Source organism: Drosophila hydei, unplaced genomic scaffold (genome assembly GCF_003285905.1).
Source record: "Drosophila hydei strain 15085-1641.00,03,60 unplaced genomic scaffold, DhydRS2 tig00008121-arrow-pilon, whole genome shotgun sequence".
Taxonomy (NCBI): Eukaryota; Metazoa; Arthropoda; class Insecta; order Diptera; family Drosophilidae; genus Drosophila; species Drosophila hydei.
The window spans coordinates 2,509,310-2,532,195 of NW_022045832.1; the positions used below are offsets into that span (position 1 = coordinate 2,509,310).

Consider the following 22,886-nt stretch of genomic DNA (forward strand, 5'->3'; position numbering starts at 1 on the left):
TACTGCGAACTTAAGTAAACATAATTAAGATTAATTATAATAATTAATTCATACTTTAAGCATATTATTAATTTCTCTAAATAGTAATGCACGTTTATTCAATACCTAAACCTTTACAACTAGACCTGAGCAGTTCGGACAGAGCCGGTGCAGCTGCCTCTAAGGATGCGTCTGTTTGCCCAGACGCAGCGAGGGTCGCCGCATACCAGACAGGGGCACGGCAGTGCTCAGACGGGGCAGACGCGAATTGACCGGTGGACCCATTAGCCGATCTGGACCTTCCGACACGATCACGTGCTCGGCATGACCTTCTATGGCCGGCAAAGGCGAGGCGGGTGACCACTCGGAGCTGGAACTGGAGCCCGGTGAATCGGAGCTGCAACAAAGGGCGATGTTGGTAATGGCTTGGGAAGTTGCGCGTAAATTGAGAGGTCAGCTAACCTACCCAGCTGTGTATATGGGCGGCAGCTTCTTGTCGTAGCTGCTCGTGCTGGGCGTAACAACTCCTGCGTGTATCTCCTGCTGATAGAGACCGTAGAGTTCGCGCAGCTCGTCCGGCAGCTCCACGTTGCCCTCCTCGATGAGTCGACGCTGGGAGCTAATGATGTCCTCGCAGAGTCGTCGTTGCCGCTCGGCACGCAGCAACTGCAGATCACGACGTCGCAGCTCCGCCTGACGTGCCAAACGCTCCGCTTGCAGTGAGACCTTGTCCGCCTCAAGTTCATGCACGCGGCAGAGGAGAGCGAGCAGTTCGCGCTCCTCGTCGCTAGTAATGCGCTCCGGAAGCTCCTGGGAAACAAGTATTTATGAACGAAATCTTTATAGTTTAAGCTCGGGCACTCACATCCTCTAGTTTGACGCCCTTCTGGCGACACTGCTCCAGCTCGTGCTCTGTGTGCTCGCGGATTTCCTTATATCGCCGCGTCTCCTTCTCTATGGCCGCCAGTTCACCCCACGCATTTTTCAAAGCCACCGATCCTTCCGATTCCATGTCTGTTCAGGAGAATGAAGATGTGAAGTTAATTGAAACTTTAGCTAAAACTGATACTACCAGAGTTTCAGTAAGAGATCATATAGTAATCAATGCTCACCATCTTCACCTGGCGCATCGTACAGCTTGCCAATGCGCCCCTGCCAATGGGATATGATCATGTGCTGTCGCTCGGCGTCCAGCTCGAGGCCCAGCAGATGACTCTCTGCCTCAAGCAGCTTGCGACGCAGCTTCATCTGCTGCTTGAAGGTCAGCACAATCTGTTCACGCAGATAACGCAGCTCCGTTTTACGCTGCTCGTTCTGCTCTTCGCTGGGCGGCTGCTGAGCTACGATTGAAGCGGCCGCAGCGGCAGCCCCGCTGCGCGGACGATCCGTCAGCATCTTGGTGCGCAGGCGGGTGACCTCGTCTCGCAGCTCTGAGACCAGGCTCTGGTAGTGCTTGGTGGGAAAGTTCTTGAACTCGTCGATGTAGACGGAGCTCTGCAGCTTGGTGGTGATGCTATTCGCGCGGTCCGCATAGACCAGGGTGTTCTTGGTCTCATCGCGATGTTTGCTCTCGGGCGCAACGTGGGCGATCATTACCGTCTTGCAGCGGCCACTGAGCGCCTCTTTGAGCAGCCGTGTGAGCTTCGAGTCGCGGTAGTTTACATATCGAGCGCCGCCAGACAGCGCATTGATGCAGTTGCCCAAGGCTAGCAGACTACGATTGATGTGGGCGCCCTCCTGCAGCCGCTTGCCCCGATTCTTAGTCTTCTTCGCTCGCTCCGAGCCAGCGAGATCGGTAAGGAAGAGCCTGCCCTGTTTGGTGCCCAGCGGCGTTCGCGTCTGCACAGTAATACTAAGGAGGGCATGGCTACGTGAAGAGGTTTGGTTGGCCGCAGTTGGCTCCATTGTTCTGGACTTGTTGCCTTTAATAAGCAGGCTGACGACTTCCTTGCGGCTAGACGTTGTTATTTCGGAGAGGCCGGCCACTGTAATCCGCTGACCCCTATGATCTTCGCGCAATTCCAGCGGCCCTCCCGGGTTGAGCAAATCCCGTATTAGCTCGTTGTAAATTTCTAGATACGATATTGATACCTTGGTGGAACTCTCGGGGCCAGCTGCCTCGATATGGCCAAAAATATCCTCAATGGCGCGCACCATTAAGCCAATGTCCTGATTGCTAACGTCTGCCTCATAGCCAACGACAGCCGATGGCCCGCGATCCGCTGTCGATGGCTTCTTACGCGGCACTGGGCCGAGCATTGTATGCGTTTTGCCAGAGCCTGTGGCGCCATAGGCAAAGACGGCCGCATTGTAGCCATTCAGGACATCCTTGACCAGTGGTGCTGTCGTGGTTTTGTACACCTGCTCCTGTGTGTCGTTCTCTTTGAAGACATGATCGTATGAATATTTGCGTGGCCGACTCTTGCCACCGTCGTCATACAGCAGGGAGCCGCCAGAGATGACCTCAATGCAGCGCTCGGTGGCCTCCAGGCTCGGGCGTACACGCACACCCACCTGAACAACGTCGATGCGGGGTGAGTTCATTTGTCTTAGGTGCTGGGAGCTACGGTCACTTACCACTAAGCGCTCCTCTTGGACGGGCTGAGCGGTCGCCAGCTGGCGTCCTTGGGAGGATGTGCTGCCGCCGCTGCTGCCCGACCAGCTGCTGGCACCAGCGCTAGCCGCCATCTTGATCAGTCGAGTGTCCTTCACAGGTGTGCCACGTGCCTTCGAAATGCTGATAACCTGAAGCAAGGCGACAACAACAAATGCTTACAAATGGTGTCAATTTGTTGTCAACAATCGTAAAACTGTCATTAACTGGGTGTTTCCCACTGTCCCAGGCTGCCGCCGACGCCTTCCACTAGCCGTAATGGATTGTAAACTTCGGCGCCAAGGTCATCCTGGCATGAACATGACTTGGCTTAATCGATGTTGTTCGGCAAGCCAGGCAGGTTAAAGTCCCGCGGGCTTTGTTTACGGGCTGGCGTGAGCCATAAATTAAGCCGTGAACTTGAACACCTTCCTTGCACTTGCGTGTCTCCGAATGTAAATCAACGGGCAGTAACTCCTGAAGAGTTCGATGGCTGCTCGAAAAGCCAAAAACTTTCCGGATGACCAAGCTAATCAACTAGGAAGCCAAAAAGACCTGCGTCAAAAGCAATTCGTCCGCAGTTTATTAGGCTATATTTTACCATTTACTTTAACCTTCATTAATTTCAAATTTAGACTTAGATTTGGTGCATAGGTTTTTATAGAAATTGAATAAGTTAAGCTCTTGTCGTAGTAAGATTAAGAGAGTCTGACTTAATATTTTCATATTAAGATTTTCGAAAAAGCAGGAAAATTGCGGCAAATATTTTATATCAATATATATATAGATTTTTAGCTAATTAGTGAGCTGATGTAACTAACTTTCTCTCATCTAAAAAGCGGTCGATGAACTGGTTCTAGTTTTTTCATCTAACTAAGGATAGGATTTACAAAGAAGACGAAGAAATTATGCTTTGGTAATAATCTTATATGAAACTTTAAATGAAATCCTTGATAATGTTTTTAAATATTTTTCAGTAAAATTTAAAAAAAAAATTTTCATTCATAAAATTTTGTTTATAATCTTCAAAAGATTGAAAGTTAAACTTTTTGATTAATGTGATTTCATATTCTGCTGAAATATTCTTCTTTTATTGCATACTATGCTTCAGTGTGAATAGAAACCCTTATTATTATTATTATAAAATATTTTGTAAAGTCCAATTCAAGTTTTTTTTTTTCAAATTATTAGTTAATTACAATATCACGCTTACTTGGCTTATTACTCTCCTTATTAATCTGAATAGTCACATCTAGTAATAAAGTGTATTTTGCGTTAATTATATGCTTCAATGAGCTGACCTCGTCAAATTAAATAGTTATCTAGAATAACTATCACCTGGTGCCCACCAGAGCCACCCCACCGCAGCTGTTTTATTTTATTTTTTTATTTTTTTTTTTTTTATTTTTTTATTTTTCTTGACACTAAATCAACTTTTCTTGAAAGTGAATTAATTATAAAGTGTGCGCCAGTGGGGTCAACATTTGGGCGACAAAGTGCATTAAATATTAAATTAATTTCAGCCCACTAATCGTTAATATATGAAACAGGATTACAAATAAACAAACACGCTGCAATTGGTCTGTGTGCGGCATGTATACAAATTACCGGCCTTCAGTGTCAATAAAACAAATCGAGTAGTCCTCGGCCACGCCCACCACACCAGGCACACCAGGTCTTCCCACATTAAGTCAATCGAAATTCCCAATAGATCGCCTTAGACCTAGACTTTCACAAATTTGATATTCAAATCGATTCGCCTCGGCGACCGCCACAAGCCAACGATTCCAATGCCCCAATCAAAATCAGCTTTTATTTTTATAGACTTCTTTCCACTGCTTCTAGTTGTATACTCTGCAAATTTGACTATCAGAAAGTCGTCTTTAGTTCTATAGAACATATATGTATAGATGAACATGTTTCATATCATCAAGAGTCTTAACTGATTAAGCAATATACAAATTGATAATGGTCGAAACCAGCAAACGAGGTCGTGGAGTCGGCATATAAAGGTATTTTAGTATAAGCTCAGGTCCCACTTAAGCTGCAGGGTATATTGTAGTCAGGCATGTGCAGCAAGAATTCTCCCACTTGTTTTGTGCTATTGTCGCTTATTGAAATTGTGTAAATTGCTCACAGACACGACAACAGCAGGCCAAATGGAGTAGAGTCCGTTGGTGTCCAGTTGAATAGCTACACAGAAATGTATTCATGTGTGTGTGTGTTAGTAGGTGCCCATGGCTTTGCTTTTGTTATTTGACGTTGTCGCACGCTCATTGTTAATGTTTTAATATTTTGAAAGACCGCATTTGATTTGATTTCGGTCAGGAGAGTCCGCGACAAAACTTAGCCCAGATTACGCCCAGCGATAGGCGACAGCGCGCTTGGTTAAATCATGGGGGCAACCCCTCCATTATGTGCTTGTAGTATGCATATATATGTGGCTTATATTCATATCGAGGCTCATTAGTGGGCAGCAGGACACTCACACCTGCATAGGCATGTACATATATCAGTGAGAGCGCGTGCTCCAAATGAGCTCCACTATTTTTCATTTGCATTTCTATGTACTCGGGCAGATCTACCAACCCAGCCCAACCATCACATATTGACAAATTGCTGAGCGGTAAACAAATTTCATTTACATTTGCTACGTGAACAAACTCAGCAAAAAGACGCAGCACAACGAGCAGTGTGTGTTTGCTTAAAAAAATACATATAAAATCTGTTCTACTAAATATTGTTACTACAAATATTGTGGTGCGCTTATGCAAAGGCGGAACTGAATTGACTATTCAAGTTCGGGTTTTTTTCTACTCTTAAGGCACTATGGACAGTCTAAGTTTTCTCAAGTGTTATCTTGAGTTCGTCTTTTATTACGATTTTCATTGTGTTCATTTTATCAACTTTTCACTCTTTTTCTTACTGTTTTTAATATCTTTAATATTTTCGGTTTTTTTTTTTTCAGAAAAAAAACCATTTGGATCAACAACATTTGTTAACTTTAATAACAAAAATCTAGATTAGACTTTGATGTAGATTTTTGATGCATTGCAAACAAATCTGACAGAATCGCTCTGTCAAGTCAAATTCAACTTTAACTTTAACAGTAACTTTGAAGTGTAAAAACTTTTTTTTACTAGATTTAAACTCATCTAATTTCAATACAACTTTTTTGCTTTTATTCATTAACTTATCTTAGCTTTTTTCCAATTTAATAAATCATAAATTAATATAGATTCTTCTACTAATATTTCTATAAAAAACGTAACTATTGTATTCGAATAAAACACCAGCTTGCAGGCTTACCTATTTCAGCATGACATGGCTGTAACAAACTGTTGATTTGTGGCCTTTAAGGCACTAAAAATAAGTTTATAGAAACGTGAAAAACGCAGTCAGCATATTTAGAATAATTGTATGCTTGCGCTGTCCAGGACTCCGGGGAGTGTGATTGATGGGCAGCATTTGTAGCAAATAGTTAATTACTCGTGTTTAGTTCTAGGTGTGTTTGATGGCTATTTATAGAGTCCATCAAGTGAAATGTGCCTGGCTAATCGCAGTAATATGTACTTTTTGCTGGCCACACAACACTATGAGTCAAGGAGCAAGTTTTTAGCTATTCACTAATTTTGTTGTTGTTTTCTGAAGGCTTCAAGGGAAACTTTTAACCTTCAAGTTGTGCAATTAGTCGACGCAATTAAAAAAAATCTGAAGACGTTAACGAAAAGGTCTTAGCAAAGGAGCCGTGCGTGCCGCAATCTCAAGAGCTTGTCCTGGCCCAGAATGGGGCCATTGTTTACAGTGCCTACGAAAGTTTTCGCACATTTGAAAACAAAATGACGCCCGTTTGGCCCCAATCGTAGCATGAAATAATGTAATATTTTACAATTCAGCTAAAAGTAAATGCAATGCGAGTGGAGATGGCCGCGATAAGCGGCTCTGGCAAGCGCCTCCAACTAGGTCAATTATATGCGCAAACAGCTAAAGGACCGCCAGGACCAACGGTCGCTCATAACGATATGCCGAAACTCAACATCGATTAAATTAAATAAAAGAACAAAACTTTTGCGCTACTCGATGGCAAAGTTGTTCAGCACCTCTGCAGAATGCCGCACTTACGAAATGTTTGTTTGCCAACTATTTGAATATTACGGCAGGGCCCAAATGAGTAAATACTTCTATATATTTCTATATATATATATATATATATACACTTTCGACTTGACTCGCGTTAACAGCGAACCGTTCGCGTGGACTGACAAAACTGAACTGAAAGTCCACCGGCTCTATTGGACTCTGGCCTGGTCTACTCTGGTCAAATTATAGGCATAGTGTGTGGCCCAGCGGGCCGGGGCTATTGGATACACCCCTAACTGCCGGCTGGCTCTGTGCTGTGTTCAGTTGAGTTTTGTTTTGTTATGTCCTGGCCGCATAGCTCAATCAATTTCTCAGTTGTTGTTTCTCCTTTTTGTTACTCCACTCGTTTTCCGAATTGTTGAAATGCTAATGCGCCATTTTGCATACATTTCTTTGACGTTGGCCAGTTCAGGGTTTGCCCAGGGATTCTTGAATGTGAGTGGATTTGTAGTTTTTGGCCTGCTTGGGTATTACGACAACCGATGGCTACGATACAAGCTCAAGTAGCTCGAATATCAATAAGTTGTAAATGCAAATTAAAGTTCTTCATGATGAGATTCACTTAAGGATATATTAGAGGCGAAACTAATGTATTTTTAAACTACATGATTATCCAAGAAGAGGGCAAACCACTCCGAAGTTTCGGTAATGAATTCTAAGCTACTTCTTTTTGTATTCAAATGTTAATATGATGAAGAAGATATATTATATATGTATATCTTTACTTCTTTATGCATTCAAATATTGATATGATAAATATTAATATCAACATTTATTTTATAGTGAAAGTAATTAATTCATAAATAAAATATAATTTCATATATACAAAAATTTAGAAACATAAATAATCCTGTTTTACAGAATTTTTTAAAATAAATATAATTAAATTTTCTTTCAACCTTACAGAAATGTAGAAAATCAATATAAAAAGCTTTTATATTATTTTCATTTTTTTTTACTAACACTTAAGCCTTTTTTACTTTTATGCAAATCACTTTGGGTTTAAGTTTTTGCTGCGACAAAATGGAATCCAGTTGGCGGCCGACGCCTGTCCGGAAAACTCGAAACATTTCCGCCCATCGATCTCATGCCATGCCACAAAGAGTTGCCTCAACTCAGGTGAATAAGGCTTGATAATAAATGTTGCAAGCAACAAAGTGTTACACATCAACGTGAAGGCATTAATTTCCGTGTCGTCTTGGCTGGGGAGCTGGTGGTCCTAGACCGTTTTGCGAGCGCGACATTGAAATGCAAATTGTTTATATACAAGCAGCAATTGGAAATTGATTGATTGATAGAATTGGGCGGGAGTTTGATAAGTGTTGGCATTTGTAAATATTTTATTGAGAGCAGTCGGGCACCCACGTCATGCATGCATCATTCACTAGTCACTAGGTCGAACTCACATTAGCATTTCCCGCTGAGCACTTTCGCTAGGTGCCTGCGTCTGGGTCTGGAGTTCCATGAAAGATTTTTCCAACGCGCAAGTGCATCCGGCACGAAAAGGTCAAAAAGTCCTTGGTATGCAAACGGGCAATGCCAAATTGCATGGTCAAACAAACAGAGCATTTGAAATTTTAAATTTTTATTAGCTATTAGACCGTATAATGCATATGGAGCTGTATATATTATAAATGTAATTTGATTTCGTGTTTTTGCAATTTCACTTTAACTAAATCTTTAGTATGCATTTGCGCAAAATATTATTTATATATGCATATTGCTGTATTGTTGTAAATAATTATATGTGTGCATGGAAAAAATGCATAACCAATTGGCCAATACTTAAAAGCTAGAGGCTAACTGAAATTCGTATAACCTACGATACTGCGGGAACTAAGGGTCTGCTGGAGGCGTGCTGCAAGCGCAATGTAAACAATAAAAAAAAACATCTAAACAAAAATTGTAGTAAGCGCTGGCAGTTATTTAACCACTTTATACTTGGGGCCGAATTCGTCTATATGTCAGTATATATAATATAATATTTAGTTCATATATATATATATATATATATATATATATGTTCTCAATTTCTTGAATTTTTCATTCCTTTGGGCTATTTTCGACTATTAGATTATTTAATTAGTTTATAGTTTACTTTATGTAGAAAATAGCGAGCGCTCAAATATAAATGCTTTGACAATTGTTGCTGGAGTGTGCGTGCGTGTCTATGTATGCGTGTGTGTATGTGTGTTTGTGAGCTTTTGTTGACATATTGAACTATATGTAGCTCGTTGCCATTCAGTTTATGCTAGTGGAATAGTTGTAAGAGCGTGCGCTGTGGCTGTAGTTGTATAATTATTATTATCAATATGCGCAAATTGTTATCGTCTGCGTTATAATGCATATTATTGTTATTGTTAATTCCGTTGGCAGTGTTTAGACACATGGTTCAACATAATTTCCCGGGAACAGACCGGTAACACCATCCATAACACCCTCCCACCAGCCATCGTCGTTCTTCTTCAGCACATACAGCACCGAGCTTTCCTGGAAGCTGAGCTCGTCATCCTTGTCGGCATAATAATCATAAATAGCCACCACTAAAAACAAAGATATGAAAAAAAATATAAAAGAGCTGTAGCTTTAAATACATTTTTTGGTATTTACCCTTTTCGATGTAGTTTTTGGGCACCCAGCCGGGTAAGTTCTGATCCTCCGGCACAATGGGCGCCAATTGGGGTCCAGTTGAAGTGCGAGGACGCCCAAAGTCTTGATGCTCATCCTCTGGCGGCGGAGGTGGCGGCAAAGGCGGCGATTGCGATCCAGGGCGCGCAAAGTTCAAACTGAAATGATTTCTAGGCACACGATAGAATTAGCATAAAACTTAGCTAAAGCCTTAAAGGCATGCAATTTACCTATTCGGATTCCTGTGGGTAAGCAGATGGCATTAAGAGGTACGATATGAGTTATATACAGGCAAATAATGAGATCATGCTTTGTATATTTGCTTACCTGTTTATATTGCGACCCAGGGTGTGCATGCCAATGTGACTCTGTTCGGTCATCTCGTGCTGCGAGACGGTCAACGGCGAGGGAGGCGCTGCTAAGGGTAAGCACGAGAATTTTCAGCATTTTCTTTCCAATTATTAATTAAAATCGCTTAACTTACGTGGCATGCTGCTCCTATCGTCGTAAGTAGTGGGCGGCGGCGGTGGCAGCGACTGCATCATGCCCGCCGAGGGCAGATTTACGTGCGTGGCAATCTGCTGGCTAGGCGGCATTGGCAGCGCACTGTAACCTGCGGCCCGCTCATTGCCTGCTGCACCGCCACCAGTGGTGGTGGTTGTGGTGGACGAGGCCGTTGACATACGCTTGGGATGTCCAATTGGATAGTTTGGAGCATAGTGTGAGGGTACCTGCGGCGGATTAACCACTGGAGGTGTGCGGTACTCCCGGGAACTCTTGCCCAGCGTTCCGGTATTGCTGACCGACTTGCCCAGAGTGCCTGTGTTGCCGGCACGCGACATTTGCGGCGGTGTCGGTGGCTTTGTGGTGGGCGGCGGACCTACAGATGACGGCACCAGAGATTGAACAGACCCATGACTCGAGCCGCGATGCTTCTGCCGTACAACATGCTGGGTGGAGGAATTGATGCCGTGCCCAATCTCATCCAGTATGGAATAGTCGATGGGCTTACGCACATACTTGATGGGTTTCTCGGGATTTATGGGCGCCACTATTTTGAACTGGCGCGAGTTCACCTTATTGGCCGTCAGCACACCAATCTCCCTATAAGAAAAATATATTATTAGAGATATTCAAATGTTTTTTTTTTGTACAGATTGCCTTACCGTCTGGCTACTTTCTCCTTATGTATGTGCACCGTTTGAGCGATGTGGTTCATCTGCGACTCCATTTCGCTGAGCTGCTGCGCCTGCAAGTCCAACAGCTGCATGTAGCTATAGGCAAGAGTGTTGATCTGATACGCAACACTGGCCAGTGATTGAGTGGTGTAGTTTTTGGTGGCCTCGAGTGCAGCCTTTTTATTGTCGGCACGATAGTAGGTGTCCTCGCAATAGTCGGCCACACGCTCAAGATTCGTGTAGCTGTCGCGCAGGCTCTGGCGACCATCGGGAATTTCGGTGCGTATCAAAGATGCTAGTTCGTCCATAATGTTGTCACTGGCCATGAGCGCTTCGGTTAACATGGGTATGGATGCTGCAAGAAACACAAGCAAATGTTAAATTTTCAAATATAATTGCATTTCATTTTCATAAACAAGCGGAAGTAAACATTCGTCGTAGTAGGGCGGTGACGAGCGTTGACGCTGACGTTGGCAGCGACAGAGATGTCGACAGAGACAGCGAGAGCGTGCAGTTTATTTGTGATTAGAGCGTGGAATGCTCGGTAGTCAAGTTGCGGCATACTTGTTCACTCACTTGATTCACTATTGCGCTTGAAATAAATTTTTTTATTTGACTGCGTCGCTGTAAATGCAATTAAATGCAGCTTCTGTTTTACATTTTACGGACGTGAAAAGAACGCAGGGCAAGTCACAGTGCTGTAAAACGCACTGCTCTCTGCACCCAATCTGGTCGCACTACTCTAAATTGGCGCTGCCAGATGGGAAGCTATTTCTGTGCAAATTGTAAACAAAGATACAGCGATGCCACTTATGCCTCAAAACATAAAAATAGCTGGCAGCGCCGCTTTTCTTTTTGTGAGTAATACACTTTTTTCTCCTATTAGAATTTAGAATTACTTTCAGTTCGCAATGTCGCACCAAACGGGCATCAAAGGTAAGCTGGAGTTAGTACAAGAAATAAAAATAAATAATAACACTCTTGATATTAACGATATTAATTCTTGTCAGCCAACGAGCACCTAGCGAAAGTATTTGCAAAGGCCAAAAACGGTAAAATACGAGTGATAAAAGTATCAATTGAAAATGGTGAGTGAAATACACACACACACAAATGTATATATGAATATAAATTAATATGAGCACCCATCCGGAAATGTTATTTCCGTTTACTGATTCGCCCGCACAGAACAGCTCAGCTGCAGCGCCACAGCTGATGTGAAAAAAGACTGGGAACGTGACTACGATAAGCTTCTGTCGCCCCTCTTCGAGGAGAGTGTTCCCTGCTATATCTTGTACCGTACGGATACAAAAATACCTCTGGGTTATGGCTGGCTACTAATCAGTTGGACTCCAGACACTGCCAGCATTCGCCAAAAGATGGTCTACGCTTCAACAAAAGCAACACTCAAGACCGAATTTGGTTCAGCGTACATCATGGAGGAGCTGCACGCTACGACCTTAGAAGAAACTACTTTGGAGGGCTACAAAAAGCATAAGCGTGAATTTGCTGCGCCGGCGCCGCTTACCATGCGTGAGGAAGAGATGAAGGAACTCCAAAGATCTGAAGTGCGCACTGAGATATCCACGGAGACACGACACCAGACGCTTGGCGGCATCTCCTGTCCACTGACCGACGCAACGCGTACAGCGGTGCAGGACATGTTGCGCGGCAACTACGACTATTTGCAGTTTCGTATTAGTCTGGAGGAGGAGCGCATACACGTCTCTAATGCAGCCAACGTGGAATTGAGCGATCTGCCAAAGCAGGTGCCCGACGATCATGCGCGATACCATCTGTATCTGTTTAAGCACACCCACGAGGGCGACTACTTGGAGTCCTTTGTATTCATATACTCTATGCCAGGATACTCTTGCTCCGTGCGTGAACGCATGATGTACTCGAGCTGCAAGGCTCCGTTTCTCGAAGAGCTCGCCTCTTACGGCGTGGAAGTAGCCAAGAAGGTGAGTAAATCTACTTCAGTTCAAGGCGCTCTTAAACTAAATTGGATTTACAACACAGCTGGAGATAGACAGCGGTAACGAACTCACCGAGCAATACCTGCAGGACGAGCTGCATCCCAAGAAAATATTGCATCGCCCTGCCTTTGCAAAGCCAAAAGGCCCACCGAATCGCGGAGCCAAGCGCCTAACGCGTCCCTCCAACGATGACGATGTCTGAAATCTATCGAGTCAAATTCTTTACACTTACTTTATGTTTCTTGTTCTCCTCGCAAAGCATTTAATTTATTGCATTTCAATTATGTGCTCCATTTTCACGTTCTTCAAATGTATCTGAGTCATATCTGTATCTTTAGTTGCACTAGGCATCAACTGAAACAACGCATAGCAGTGGCCAACTTGGGCTTCCTTAATTGTATTGTCTGTACACCATTTCAAGGACATTATTGCAATTTATTATTTAAATAAACGATATCTAAAGTTACATTGAGATGCTTCACTTGACCGACTCCAATGTTACCGTATCGCCCACGCGCTTGTCGTGCGCGGTGAATAGTTCGGGCGCATCTTTTTCGGCCTGGTTTTTGAAGGCTTGCTGGATGTCATCATCTCGCTTCACGCGCCATTTGTACTGCCAGTAGCGCACCTCTTCCATTGTGGTGCCCGAAGCCTTCATTAGCAGCAGCGATGCCACACCAGCGACGCCACCCAAAAAGCCACCAATTATGCCTCCAGCGGTCATGCCACGCAGACCCATGTTCAATTTATAGATGGCGCCAGTTAGGGAGCCCGCTGCTAGGTACTCATAAATTGACGACTTGCCACGGTAGACAGATATACAGGTTATTATTCCACTGGTGGAAGATACAATTTGTTAAGGGTCTGGCAGGATAAGATCTCTATAAAGGCTTACAAGTAGGAAGTGGTAAAGAGACCGACACGCCATCCCCATTTGAAGCCGCCTTTCGCGAAATTCACCGTAAACTGATCCTGCAGCTTTTTCTGCAAGAATTATCGGTAAATCTTGTTATTGAACTTCTTATATAACTTCTTATTTTACCTTGGCATCAAAGTGCGATTTGAATGCGGTCGCTTGATTGTTCTCCATGAAGTTGATGTAGCTGACTCGTGATTGTGTAATACCTCCATAGACGACTCCTACAAGGAAACCGAGGAAGCCTGACTGGTATATGGAGTTGAGCTCTGTGGATATGCTGCCGAATTCACTGCAAGAGTCGTTATTTCAATTACCGTGACGTTGCTTAAGCATCTTTTACTTACTCCACGGTAAACATTTGCTTGAGTCGCTCCAGGCCCGTTTCATCTTTGGGCCTATTCTCTAAGAAAGATTTGTAAGTTTTGCTTTCTTTGTCGACAATATCGTTTGCGCTGTGGTCAATGCCCGGCAGAATGCCGGCAATCAAGAACCGACCGCCTTTTCTTAAAAAACTCATGTGAAGTCCAGCGTTAAATAACAAAAAAAAGAAAAGAAAAACATGCAACGGTACAAACAGCTGTTCCCGGCTGATAGTGATGTGCACGCAATATCGAAAAGGCGGTTGCAAATAGTTTTTAAACAGAAAACCATAAGCAGATAAAGAAACGAGAATAAAGTGTAGTTTAAATGGAAAATCATTCATGCTTGAGCCATAAGTTAGCAATTATTCGATTCCTTTTATAAGGCCGAAATCATATCAGCTATTAAATTAAATAAATAAGGTATTTACATATTAGCTTATAAAAGCGTTTATATTCAACGTCGAATATGTCAAAAAACGTTTTGTTCCAACATCTGTAGAAAATAATACGTAGTGCGACCAATCGCCCATGATAACAATGATGTGTTTTGTTAATCATTGTGTACAGCATACCGAGCTCTTTAAGATATCGATAGGTGACATGTCGTTATGAAACACTGAAAAATATCGTTCTGTGGCGTTATGAGCACATCACTAGTCCCAACAAAATCGCCGCCAGTTGCGGTGCTTGTAGATTTTTTCGTGTCAATTTCATTAATTTATTAAACTATTAAAAGCTTGTTAGAATAACAATTTGTTTTATTTTCTTCAGTGCACCAAGTGCAATACAAAAACAATTAAGACAACATGATGTACGATAATGAAGAAGGTAAGAATATGTTTCGAAATGGCAATGCACGCCGTGCAAAAAAATTAACATGGCGGCGTAGTGGCTTGTGTTGTCTGCATGAAATCCACTGAAAACTAAATATTTTTGCAGAGAATTTTGATGAGGAAAATGCAGAGGAAATCTCGCACGAGCTGTGGCAGGAAGCCTGCTGGATTGTTATCAACGCTTACTTCGACGAAAAGGGCCTTGTGCGTCAGCAGCTGGACAGCTTCGATGAGTTTATACAAATGTCTGTGCAGCGCATTGTCGAGGACTCACCGGCCATTGAGCTGCAGGCGGAGGCCCAGCACACATCCGGCGAAGTAGAGACACCTCCTCGATTCTCTCTCAAATTCGAGCAGATTTATTTATCCAAGCCGACGCATTGGGAAAAGGATGGCTCACCCAGTCCCATGATGCCTAACGAGGCACGCTTGCGCAATCTGACCTACTCAGCTCCACTTTATGTGGATATTACAAAGACAAAGAATGTTGAGGGCATGGATCCCGTGGAAACACAGCATCAGAAAACGTTCATTGGTAAAATTCCCATAATGTTGAGATCAACATACTGTCTGCTCTCGCAGCTCACCGATCGTGATTTGACCGAGTTAAACGAGTGTCCGCTGGATCCGGGTGGCTACTTCATTATTAACGGATCAGAGAAAGTGCTTATCGCTCAGGAGAAGATGGCCACGAATACAGTGTATGTATTCAGCATGAAAGATGGCAAATACGCATTCAAAACGGAGATACGCTCCTGCCTGGAGCACAGCTCGCGTCCCACCTCCACGCTCTGGGTGAACATGATGGCTCGTGGCTCGCAAAACATTAAGAAATCTGCGATTGGACAGCGTATAATCGCCATACTTCCATACATTAAACAAGAGATACCCATAATGATAGTGTTTCGTGCCTTGGGCTTTGTGGCTGATCGTGATATCTTGGAGCACATTATATACGACTTTGACGATCCAGAGATGATGGAGATGGTGAAGCCCTCACTGGACGAGGCGTTTGTGGTTCAGGAGCAGAATGTCGCCCTTAATTTCATTGGTGCTCGCGGCGCACGTCCCGGCGTCACCAAGGATAAGCGTATTAAGTACGCCAAGGAAATTCTACAAAAGGAAATGCTGCCGCATGTCGGTGTCTCTGACTTTTGCGAGACAAAGAAGGCGTATTTCCTAGGCTACATGGTACATCGCTTGCTGCTGGCCTCGCTGGGTCGTCGTGAGCTCGACGATCGTGATCATTATGGCAACAAGCGCCTGGATCTTGCTGGTCCGCTTTTGGCCTTCCTATTCCGCGGCCTCTTTAAAAACTTAATGAAAGAAGTGCGCATGTATACACAAAAGTTCATTGACCGCGGCAAAGATTTCAATTTGGAGCTTGCTATCAAAACAAACATTATTACAGACGGTCTGCGCTACTCGCTGGCCACAGGCAACTGGGGCGATCAGAAGAAGGCGCATCAGGCTCGTGCCGGCGTCTCGCAGGTGTTGAATCGCCTCACATTTGCCTCCACATTGTCTCATTTGCGTCGCGTCAACTCGCCTATTGGACGCGATGGCAAACTGGCTAAGCCACGTCAGTTGCACAACACACTTTGGGGCATGTTGTGCCCGGCAGAGACTCCTGAGGGCGCAGCTGTGGGGTTGGTAAAGAATTTGGCTTTGATGGCCTATATTTCTGTGGGCTCACAGCCGTCGCCAATTCTTGAGTTCTTGGAAGAGTGGTCCATGGAGAATCTAGAGGAAATTGCCCCCTCTGCGATTGCAGATGCTACCAAAATCTTCGTGAATGGTTGTTGGGTGGGCATACATAGAGATCCGGAGCAGCTGATGGCTACACTTCGTAAGCTACGTCGTCAGATGGATATTATTGTATCGGAGGTGTCCATGATTCGTGACATTCGTGACCGCGAGATCAGAATCTACACAGACGCGGGCCGTATATGTAGACCATTGCTCATTGTGGAGAATGGTACGTTGCTGTTGAAGAAGACTCACGTGGAGATGTTGAAGGAGCGAGACTACAACAACTACAGCTGGCAGGTGCTGGTTGCTTCTGGTGTCGTTGAATACATTGATACGCTCGAAGAGGAAACGGTCATGATTGCCATGTCGCCCTACGATCTCAAACAGGACAAAGACTACGCCTATTGTACCACCTACACCCACTGCGAGATTCATCCGGCCATGATACTGGGCGTCTGTGCCTCAATTATACCTTTTCCCGATCACAATCAGAGTCCACGTAACACCTATCAAAGCGCTATGGGTAAGTAGAAGATTATTGCTCTGAGTAAAATGTTTATAACAATTTCTACTTATTTCCGAATTCTAGGTAAGCAGGCTATGGGTGTTTATATAACCAATTTCCACGTTCGTATGGACACTTTGGCGCACGTACTGTATTATCCCATGAAACCACTGGTTACCACGCGATCCATGGAGTATTTGCGTTTCCGTGAGCTGCCTGCGGGTATTAACTCGATTGTGGCTATTTTGTGCTACACTGGCTACAACCAGGAGGATTCTGTTATTCTAAACGCGTCTGCTGTGGAGCGTGGCTTCTTCCGTTCGGTGTTTTATCGGTCGTACAAAGATGCGGAGAATAAACGTGTCGGTGATCAGGAGGAGAACTTTGAGAAACCGCATCGTGGCACCTGCCAGGGTATGCGAAACGCTCATTATGACAAACTGGACGATGATGGCATCATTGCACCTGGCATACGTGTCTCCGGAGACGATGTCGTTATTGGCAAGACAATAACGCTGCCCGAAAACGATGATGAGCTGGACAGCAATACGAAGCGATTCGCCAAGCGTGATGCTTCTACTTTCTTGCGTAACTCTGAGACGGGTATAGTGGATCAGGTTATGTTGACATTAAACAGCGAAGGCTACAAGTTCTGCAAGATTCGTGTGAGGTCCGTGCGCATACCACAAATTGGCGACAAATTTGCCTCTCGTCACGGGCAGAAGGGTACTTGCGGTATACAGTATCGACAGGAGGACATGCCGTTCACTTGCGAAGGATTAGCGCCAGATATTATCATTAATCCCCATGCTATTCCCTCACGTATGACAATTGGTCATTTAATCGAGTGTCTGCAAGGAAAGCTGGGCTCCAATAAGGGCGAGATCGGCGATGCCACGCCCTTCAATGATGCCGTCAACGTACAGAAGATTTCTACTTTCCTGCAGGAGTATGGATATCACCTGCGTGGCAATGAGGTCATGTACAATGGCCACACCGGACGCAAAATTAACGCTCAGGTAAGTGGAAAATCCGAGTTGTGTGAACTAAATTGAAATAATGTGTTTTTTCCGTTGAAGGTGTTCCTGGGCCCCACCTACTATCAGCGCCTCAAGCATATGGTGGACGACAAAATCCATTCACGTGCGCGTGGTCCAGTGCAGATCCTTGTGCGTCAGCCCATGGAGGGCAGAGCACGTGACGGCGGCTTGCGTTTTGGTGAGATGGAGCGCGATTGTCAAATCTCTCACGGCGCTGCTCAGTTCCTTCGCGAACGTCTGTTCGAAGTGTCCGATCCGTATCGCGTGCATATTTGCAACTTTTGTGGTCTGATTGCCATCGCCAATCTGCGCAACAATACGTTCGAGTGCAAAGGCTGCAAGAACAAGACGCAAATCTCGCAAGTGCGTCTGCCGTACGCGGCCAAGCTGCTCTTCCAGGAGCTCATGTCCATGAACATAGCCCCACGTCTGATGGTTAGCTGAGCACCGGACAATTTATATTAATGTAATAAGTATCATTTTGAAGCTATTTGTGCTTCTTTTAGTAAATAATGAAATTTTCATAATTTTGACCCAATCCCTATTTGAATTGTATTTTGTGCACTGTCTTCTAAGTCTATCTCGTAAGTGGAGCAAATGTGCGCAGAATTATAAAGCTGTGAACGTGCTTCAGACTTCCAAATAGCTGAGCGAAAGTCCGCAACAAAAGCTTACAAATATTTTTAAATAACTTTGCCGTACAAATTTCTCAAATGCGCCAAAGCTTGTAAATTATTGATGAGCTATTTGATGATTTGAGTTTGGAATATGCACTCGCACTATCTCTATAAAATACTTTATTTATTCTTAATTTCAACAACAACTTGTTTGACCGTCTACATATTTGTCTTGCTATCGGTTATATATATATATATATATATATATAGGCTTGTATATATATATATAATATATATATCAATATCAACTCAGAGTTGTCGGCTCGGCCCATTATATTATATATATAATCGAGTTTTTAAACATAGCATAAGTTAGAATTCCTGAAATAGTAATAGGTATATTCCCACTATCGCAAGAACTTCCGTGGTTTCAGAATGTTGTGCTTCAGTTCAACATAGGCTACTAGAAATTCAAGCAATCAAACGTTAAGGTTCTACGACATCTGAATTTTGTACAATTTCGTTTTCGGCCTTGCTTTCATTTGTACCCAATGTCTCCCTTCGACTGAAACTATCATCTAACTTATTTGGCAAGTGTATTCGCACAGCGGCTCGGAGCCAGCTTTCAATTCGTGGCATTTTGTTGCTATTTGTGCTTTCTATGAATTTGACGTAATGTTTGGCCCGCGGTCTACGATGGTCGATGACAAAAGGGATTAGTTCTTTGTTGTGATGCTGGAGCTTTGAGTTGGCTTTAGTTGTGGCAACCAATTGACTGACAGTTATTAATTGCCGCTCGACGTGAACCCGGTGTGAAGCGCGTGAAATTGAAGTTGTCAGGGGCTTTGGGGGATGGCGTTGTTGCCACCGCCCATCATTCAGCGGCAATTGCGGTCGCCTTTGTTATGGATAATTGAAATGGATGTAAATCGCCAACCCAAAGCGTGTCTGATAAGAGCCTTTCAGCAGTGTTTGAACAAATTCAGAGGCATTTATTTATAGCGGCTTATATACATAACATAAAAAACTTAAAGCTTAGCTGCAGCAAGGGTGCTGCGTTCGGAATTACCCTTCGGCTGTTCATTTCTCGCCGTTGCGAAAAACGCTGATCGCATAGAACTCGGGCAGTCGATAGACCTTCAAGCGCTCATGGCTGAACTGGCCATTGGCACGCGCCTTAACAAAGAAAATGTCCTTGAGGCTGAGCTCCTTGCGCCGCTGTTGCTTCTCCACAAGTCGCTGCTGCTTGGGTCGATAGCCATCCAATTTGTCCTTCAGCAGCTTGACAAAGATAATGTCCTGCTCACCATCGCCCTCCAGCGTGCGCGCCTGATAGAGAATTTCCCGCGATTCCGGATAGACTAACAGCGGCTCAATGGGCAGCACCTCACTGGGCTCATCTGGATATGTCACGAGATTATTGTCAAAATTTGAAACTGGAGCGGCAAGCGATGTGCCAATCAAGCTGATGGCGAACAATGCTGAATAGATGGGCTGTAATAGAAGGAGACCATTTAAATGTTTAAGCTAAGTTTGATTTGGAATAAATTAAAGTGCTATAGATTAGAAGAAGAATTAAAAAATATAAAATATATAATATAATATAAAATAAATACAACTATAAGAACTATTATATGTAAACTGCTTAATTAGCAAATTAACAGTTAACAATTAACAAAGGCCAACAGAATTTATTAACCAAGAACCAGAAAAGGTTTTCTAATAAATTCGGAATGAAAATTGGAATCAAATCAAATCAAATTGCTTACGTTCGATAGGGTAGTCCTAAATGATGTATTCGACTCGATACTACATCTGATTCTTGGTTAAAAGATTCTTAAACTATTTAGCTATACTACGCCAACAAATAACAATAGAAAAGTGGGAACTATCTAACACTTAACGAACATGATATATTGGCTATAGAAGTAAGTTTTGCAGGATCTAGAGAGGAGCAAAAGTTATTCATAGCATAAAAATATAAAATATACTTATATAAAAATATATTTAATAATATAATTAAATTTCTTAAGAAACACTGGTATATTGTATTGTATTTAAAGAAAATTTGTAAGTAAATTGTTTTTAATAAATATTTAATATTATTTACTTTATTAAATATAGCATGACTAAAGGCTGGATGTTTGTGATTTAGAAAGGCAAAACAAAACTTATTAATTTAATTTTTTATTGCTATTTTTATAGTTATTTAGAGTCTTATTAACATTTTTATTAGCAGTAAGTACTTAAATGAAATATTGTTATCTAAAAAAGAGCTTAGCAGTCAAGGCTCTAATTAGTTTTAGATAGTATATGGCCATGGCCAGACGAAGTTTGTTTTGTTATCTAAACGAATAATCACCGTAATTTGGAAAGCTATTTTTAGATCGCTTTTGCACTGGTTAACTTGAGTCCCGTTTTGCAATTACCGTTTTCAATTTATGCTGCGGCATTTTGGCTGATAAATCGCTGCACGCTGATTAGGCTTTAAGGCAAATTGGATTCTATAATTTAAGCCGATTTACGCGCTGCCCAAAAAATGTATAATAATGGCCGAATGTCGCGATCGGAGCTTGTGCGCGAATAGTTTGGAGGCGATGAGTTTGGAGCCAAGCGCGACGCGCAAATGTTAAGCAGAGACTGGCGCGCGACAAGGCCAGGTTACTTCATTTACCAAGTCCAAGTCCAAGCCGGCGACGTCGACGACGGCGATTGCCTCTGCGTCTGCGTAAGCGTCGTCAGCATCATCAGCGACGACGGCGACGGCGACGGCGTCGAATTGTAAATTGAAGGTAAATAAATAACGGCTAAGTAAAACGCGTTGGGGCGTTGAAGCTTTGGGGTTGCTAAGTAGCTGCCGGCATCTTCAAATGACAGCCGCTAATAATAATATTAATAATATTATTGATATTAATTGATCACTAGGTCGTTGGGGCTGAACCGAGTCAGCGGGTTCAATGCTATCGAGTTGCCGCGCTTCTAGAAGCTGCCCAACACCGGCAGCAGTTGCTCAACTCAAGCATTTACATTTATAAATAACAAGGTTTGCGTATGTATTTTATGCTTTTACCCGCAATGATGTCAAATTTATTATTATTGCCCAGGTAAATACTTGAGAGGGAAAAAAACTTACGTAAAATGTTTAATTGGCAAATATTTGCGCGTAGCTGTTTGGTTCTGTTTGTCTATTGTCTTTAGCCAAATTATGATAGAAATTTCTATGTCTTGTGGTATTATTAGCCAAGCTGATTGGCTACTTTGGATTGACATTGATGAGTTTCTGCGATTGTTGATTGCAATTGAACGTGGCGCGCTGTAAGCAGAAGCTTTCATTAAATTTTAGATTTATGAATACAAATGACGTTAAAAGCCTTACGCGACTTTGCTTTGCTAATATAAGTAGCATCTAATTGATCATTATTATTGTCAATAAAATGTTGAATATACTTGAATTATACTTCCTCATAGAGCAAAAGGAGTATATTGGCCCTTCTTGCTCTCTGCCTGTGCGTGTGATGTGAGGGAAAGTGGAACTTGACATTTTTAAGTATATAAATTTCGATCTTAGTTGATCTTCTTTATAGGTTGATCAAAAATTATATTTTTTTGTTGCCTGGAAGCACTGCTAATCAACAAGCTTTAATTGTCTTCAAGCCTCGAGAGCGTCAAATAGTTTCAGTTGACTCAGAACTGATCTCTGCTACACATAGTCCCATGAACCAGGTGTCTAGTAGGGATAGAATTAAATTGACTTAAGTGTTTTGGAAACCTAAGAGAGCATTATGCAGTCGATTATTTCTACTCATTATTGCAGTTTTAGGGTGTGCTGTTTGCTGTAAGGTGTTAAATGCCTCAACTGGCTGACAAGAGGCGGAATAAGTTTCTTAGAATGATACTTATTTAGAATAACAAACGTTTTTAGTTAATGAAAAAGGCTTTTTGAGTAGAAATCCGTATTTGTTTGAAATATGTGAGCCTTACGACTTTTCGGAATTTTAATTAATTAATTCCCTTCGATCTTTTATATTTAGACAAAAGCAAACCTTTTAAAGAAATAAGAAATATAATAAATAATAAAAAATCTATTTTTAAGTACTTAAAGTTTCCTACTTTGCTTAATTTTCAACTCAAAATTTGATTTATGCCCTTCTATAATTGACGTAATTTGTTATTTGGTTGACCTTAAGTTTAACTAGCTACCAAAAAAATACCATATATTTCAATATGACAGGTACAGCCTAAATAATTGTTAATTAATCAAGCGTACCACGGTTTACAATGGCCCAAAAGCTGTGTAACTGACTTTCCAGTAGCAGAGGAATGAAACCCTGGTTAACAGCATTGTAGCCGCTATGTCTAAT

The 22,886-nt window shown here is 42.8% G+C and overlaps 6 protein-coding genes across 10 annotated transcripts; 2 read left to right on the forward strand and 4 right to left on the reverse strand.

Moving 5' to 3' along the window:
* Positions 1-138: 138 nt before the first annotated feature.
* LOC111593267 (kinesin-like protein KIF19) lies at positions 139-6,751 on the reverse strand. Of its 2 annotated transcripts, none has more exons than XM_023305934.2 (6): positions 6,695-6,751; positions 2,557-2,724; positions 1,092-2,493; positions 845-993; positions 446-789; positions 139-376 (listed from the first exon to the last, which is right to left on the reverse strand). In XM_023305934.2, the coding sequence occupies exons 2-6, from the start codon at positions 2,665-2,667 to the stop codon at positions 160-162; spliced, it is 2,223 nt and encodes a 740-aa protein (XP_023161702.1). In that variant the 5' UTR covers positions 2,668-2,724; positions 6,695-6,751; the 3' UTR covers positions 139-159. The 2 variants fall into 2 exon arrangements, with proteins under 2 accessions (XP_023161702.1, XP_023161703.1); XM_023305935.2 differs by having other exon boundaries at positions 298-376; positions 442-789.
* Positions 6,752-8,797: 2,046 nt separating this feature from the next.
* On the reverse strand, positions 8,798-11,124 carry LOC111593254 (abl interactor 2). Of its 4 annotated transcripts, none has more exons than XM_023305915.2 (7): positions 11,095-11,124; positions 10,507-10,873; positions 9,825-10,444; positions 9,668-9,755; positions 9,571-9,582; positions 9,323-9,510; positions 8,798-9,255 (listed from the first exon to the last, which is right to left on the reverse strand). In XM_023305915.2, the coding sequence occupies exons 2-7, from the start codon at positions 10,860-10,862 to the stop codon at positions 9,092-9,094; spliced, it is 1,428 nt and encodes a 475-aa protein (XP_023161683.1). In that variant the 5' UTR covers positions 10,863-10,873; positions 11,095-11,124; the 3' UTR covers positions 8,798-9,091. The 4 variants fall into 4 exon arrangements, with proteins under 4 accessions (XP_023161683.1, XP_023161682.1, XP_023161686.1 ...); XM_023305914.2 differs by having other exon boundaries at positions 9,668-9,758; XM_023305918.2 differs by lacking the exon at positions 9,571-9,582 and having other exon boundaries at positions 9,092-9,255.
* A 206-nt stretch (positions 11,125-11,330) lies between these two features.
* Positions 11,331-12,779, forward strand: LOC111593255 (twinfilin). Its single transcript, XM_023305919.2, has 4 exons — positions 11,331-11,454; positions 11,529-11,606; positions 11,707-12,482; positions 12,541-12,779. Exons 1-4 carry the CDS (start codon positions 11,430-11,432, stop codon positions 12,697-12,699), a joined length of 1,038 nt encoding a protein of 345 aa, XP_023161687.1. The 5' UTR covers positions 11,331-11,429; the 3' UTR covers positions 12,700-12,779.
* Positions 12,780-12,866: 87 nt separating this feature from the next.
* Positions 12,867-14,003, reverse strand: LOC111593256 (RPII140-upstream gene protein). The gene is made up of 4 exons (XM_023305920.2): positions 13,761-14,003; positions 13,540-13,705; positions 13,393-13,481; positions 12,867-13,333 (listed from the first exon to the last, which is right to left on the reverse strand). Exons 1-4 carry the CDS (start codon positions 13,931-13,933, stop codon positions 12,976-12,978), a joined length of 786 nt encoding a protein of 261 aa, XP_023161688.1. The 5' UTR covers positions 13,934-14,003; the 3' UTR covers positions 12,867-12,975.
* Positions 14,004-14,445: 442 nt separating this feature from the next.
* On the forward strand, positions 14,446-18,642 carry LOC111593245 (DNA-directed RNA polymerase II subunit RPB2). The gene is made up of 4 exons (XM_023305899.2): positions 14,446-14,606; positions 14,718-16,886; positions 16,953-17,887; positions 17,948-18,642. Exons 1-4 carry the CDS (start codon positions 14,585-14,587, stop codon positions 18,350-18,352), a joined length of 3,531 nt encoding a protein of 1,176 aa, XP_023161667.1. The 5' UTR covers positions 14,446-14,584; the 3' UTR covers positions 18,353-18,642.
* A 351-nt stretch (positions 18,643-18,993) lies between these two features.
* On the reverse strand, positions 18,994-21,156 carry LOC111593261. Its single transcript, XM_023305928.2, has 2 exons — positions 20,955-21,156; positions 18,994-20,019 (listed from the first exon to the last, which is right to left on the reverse strand). The coding sequence occupies exons 1-2, from the start codon at positions 20,976-20,978 to the stop codon at positions 19,606-19,608; spliced, it is 438 nt and encodes a 145-aa protein (XP_023161696.1). The 5' UTR covers positions 20,979-21,156; the 3' UTR covers positions 18,994-19,605.
* Between the last annotated feature and the right edge of the window lie 1,730 nt (positions 21,157-22,886).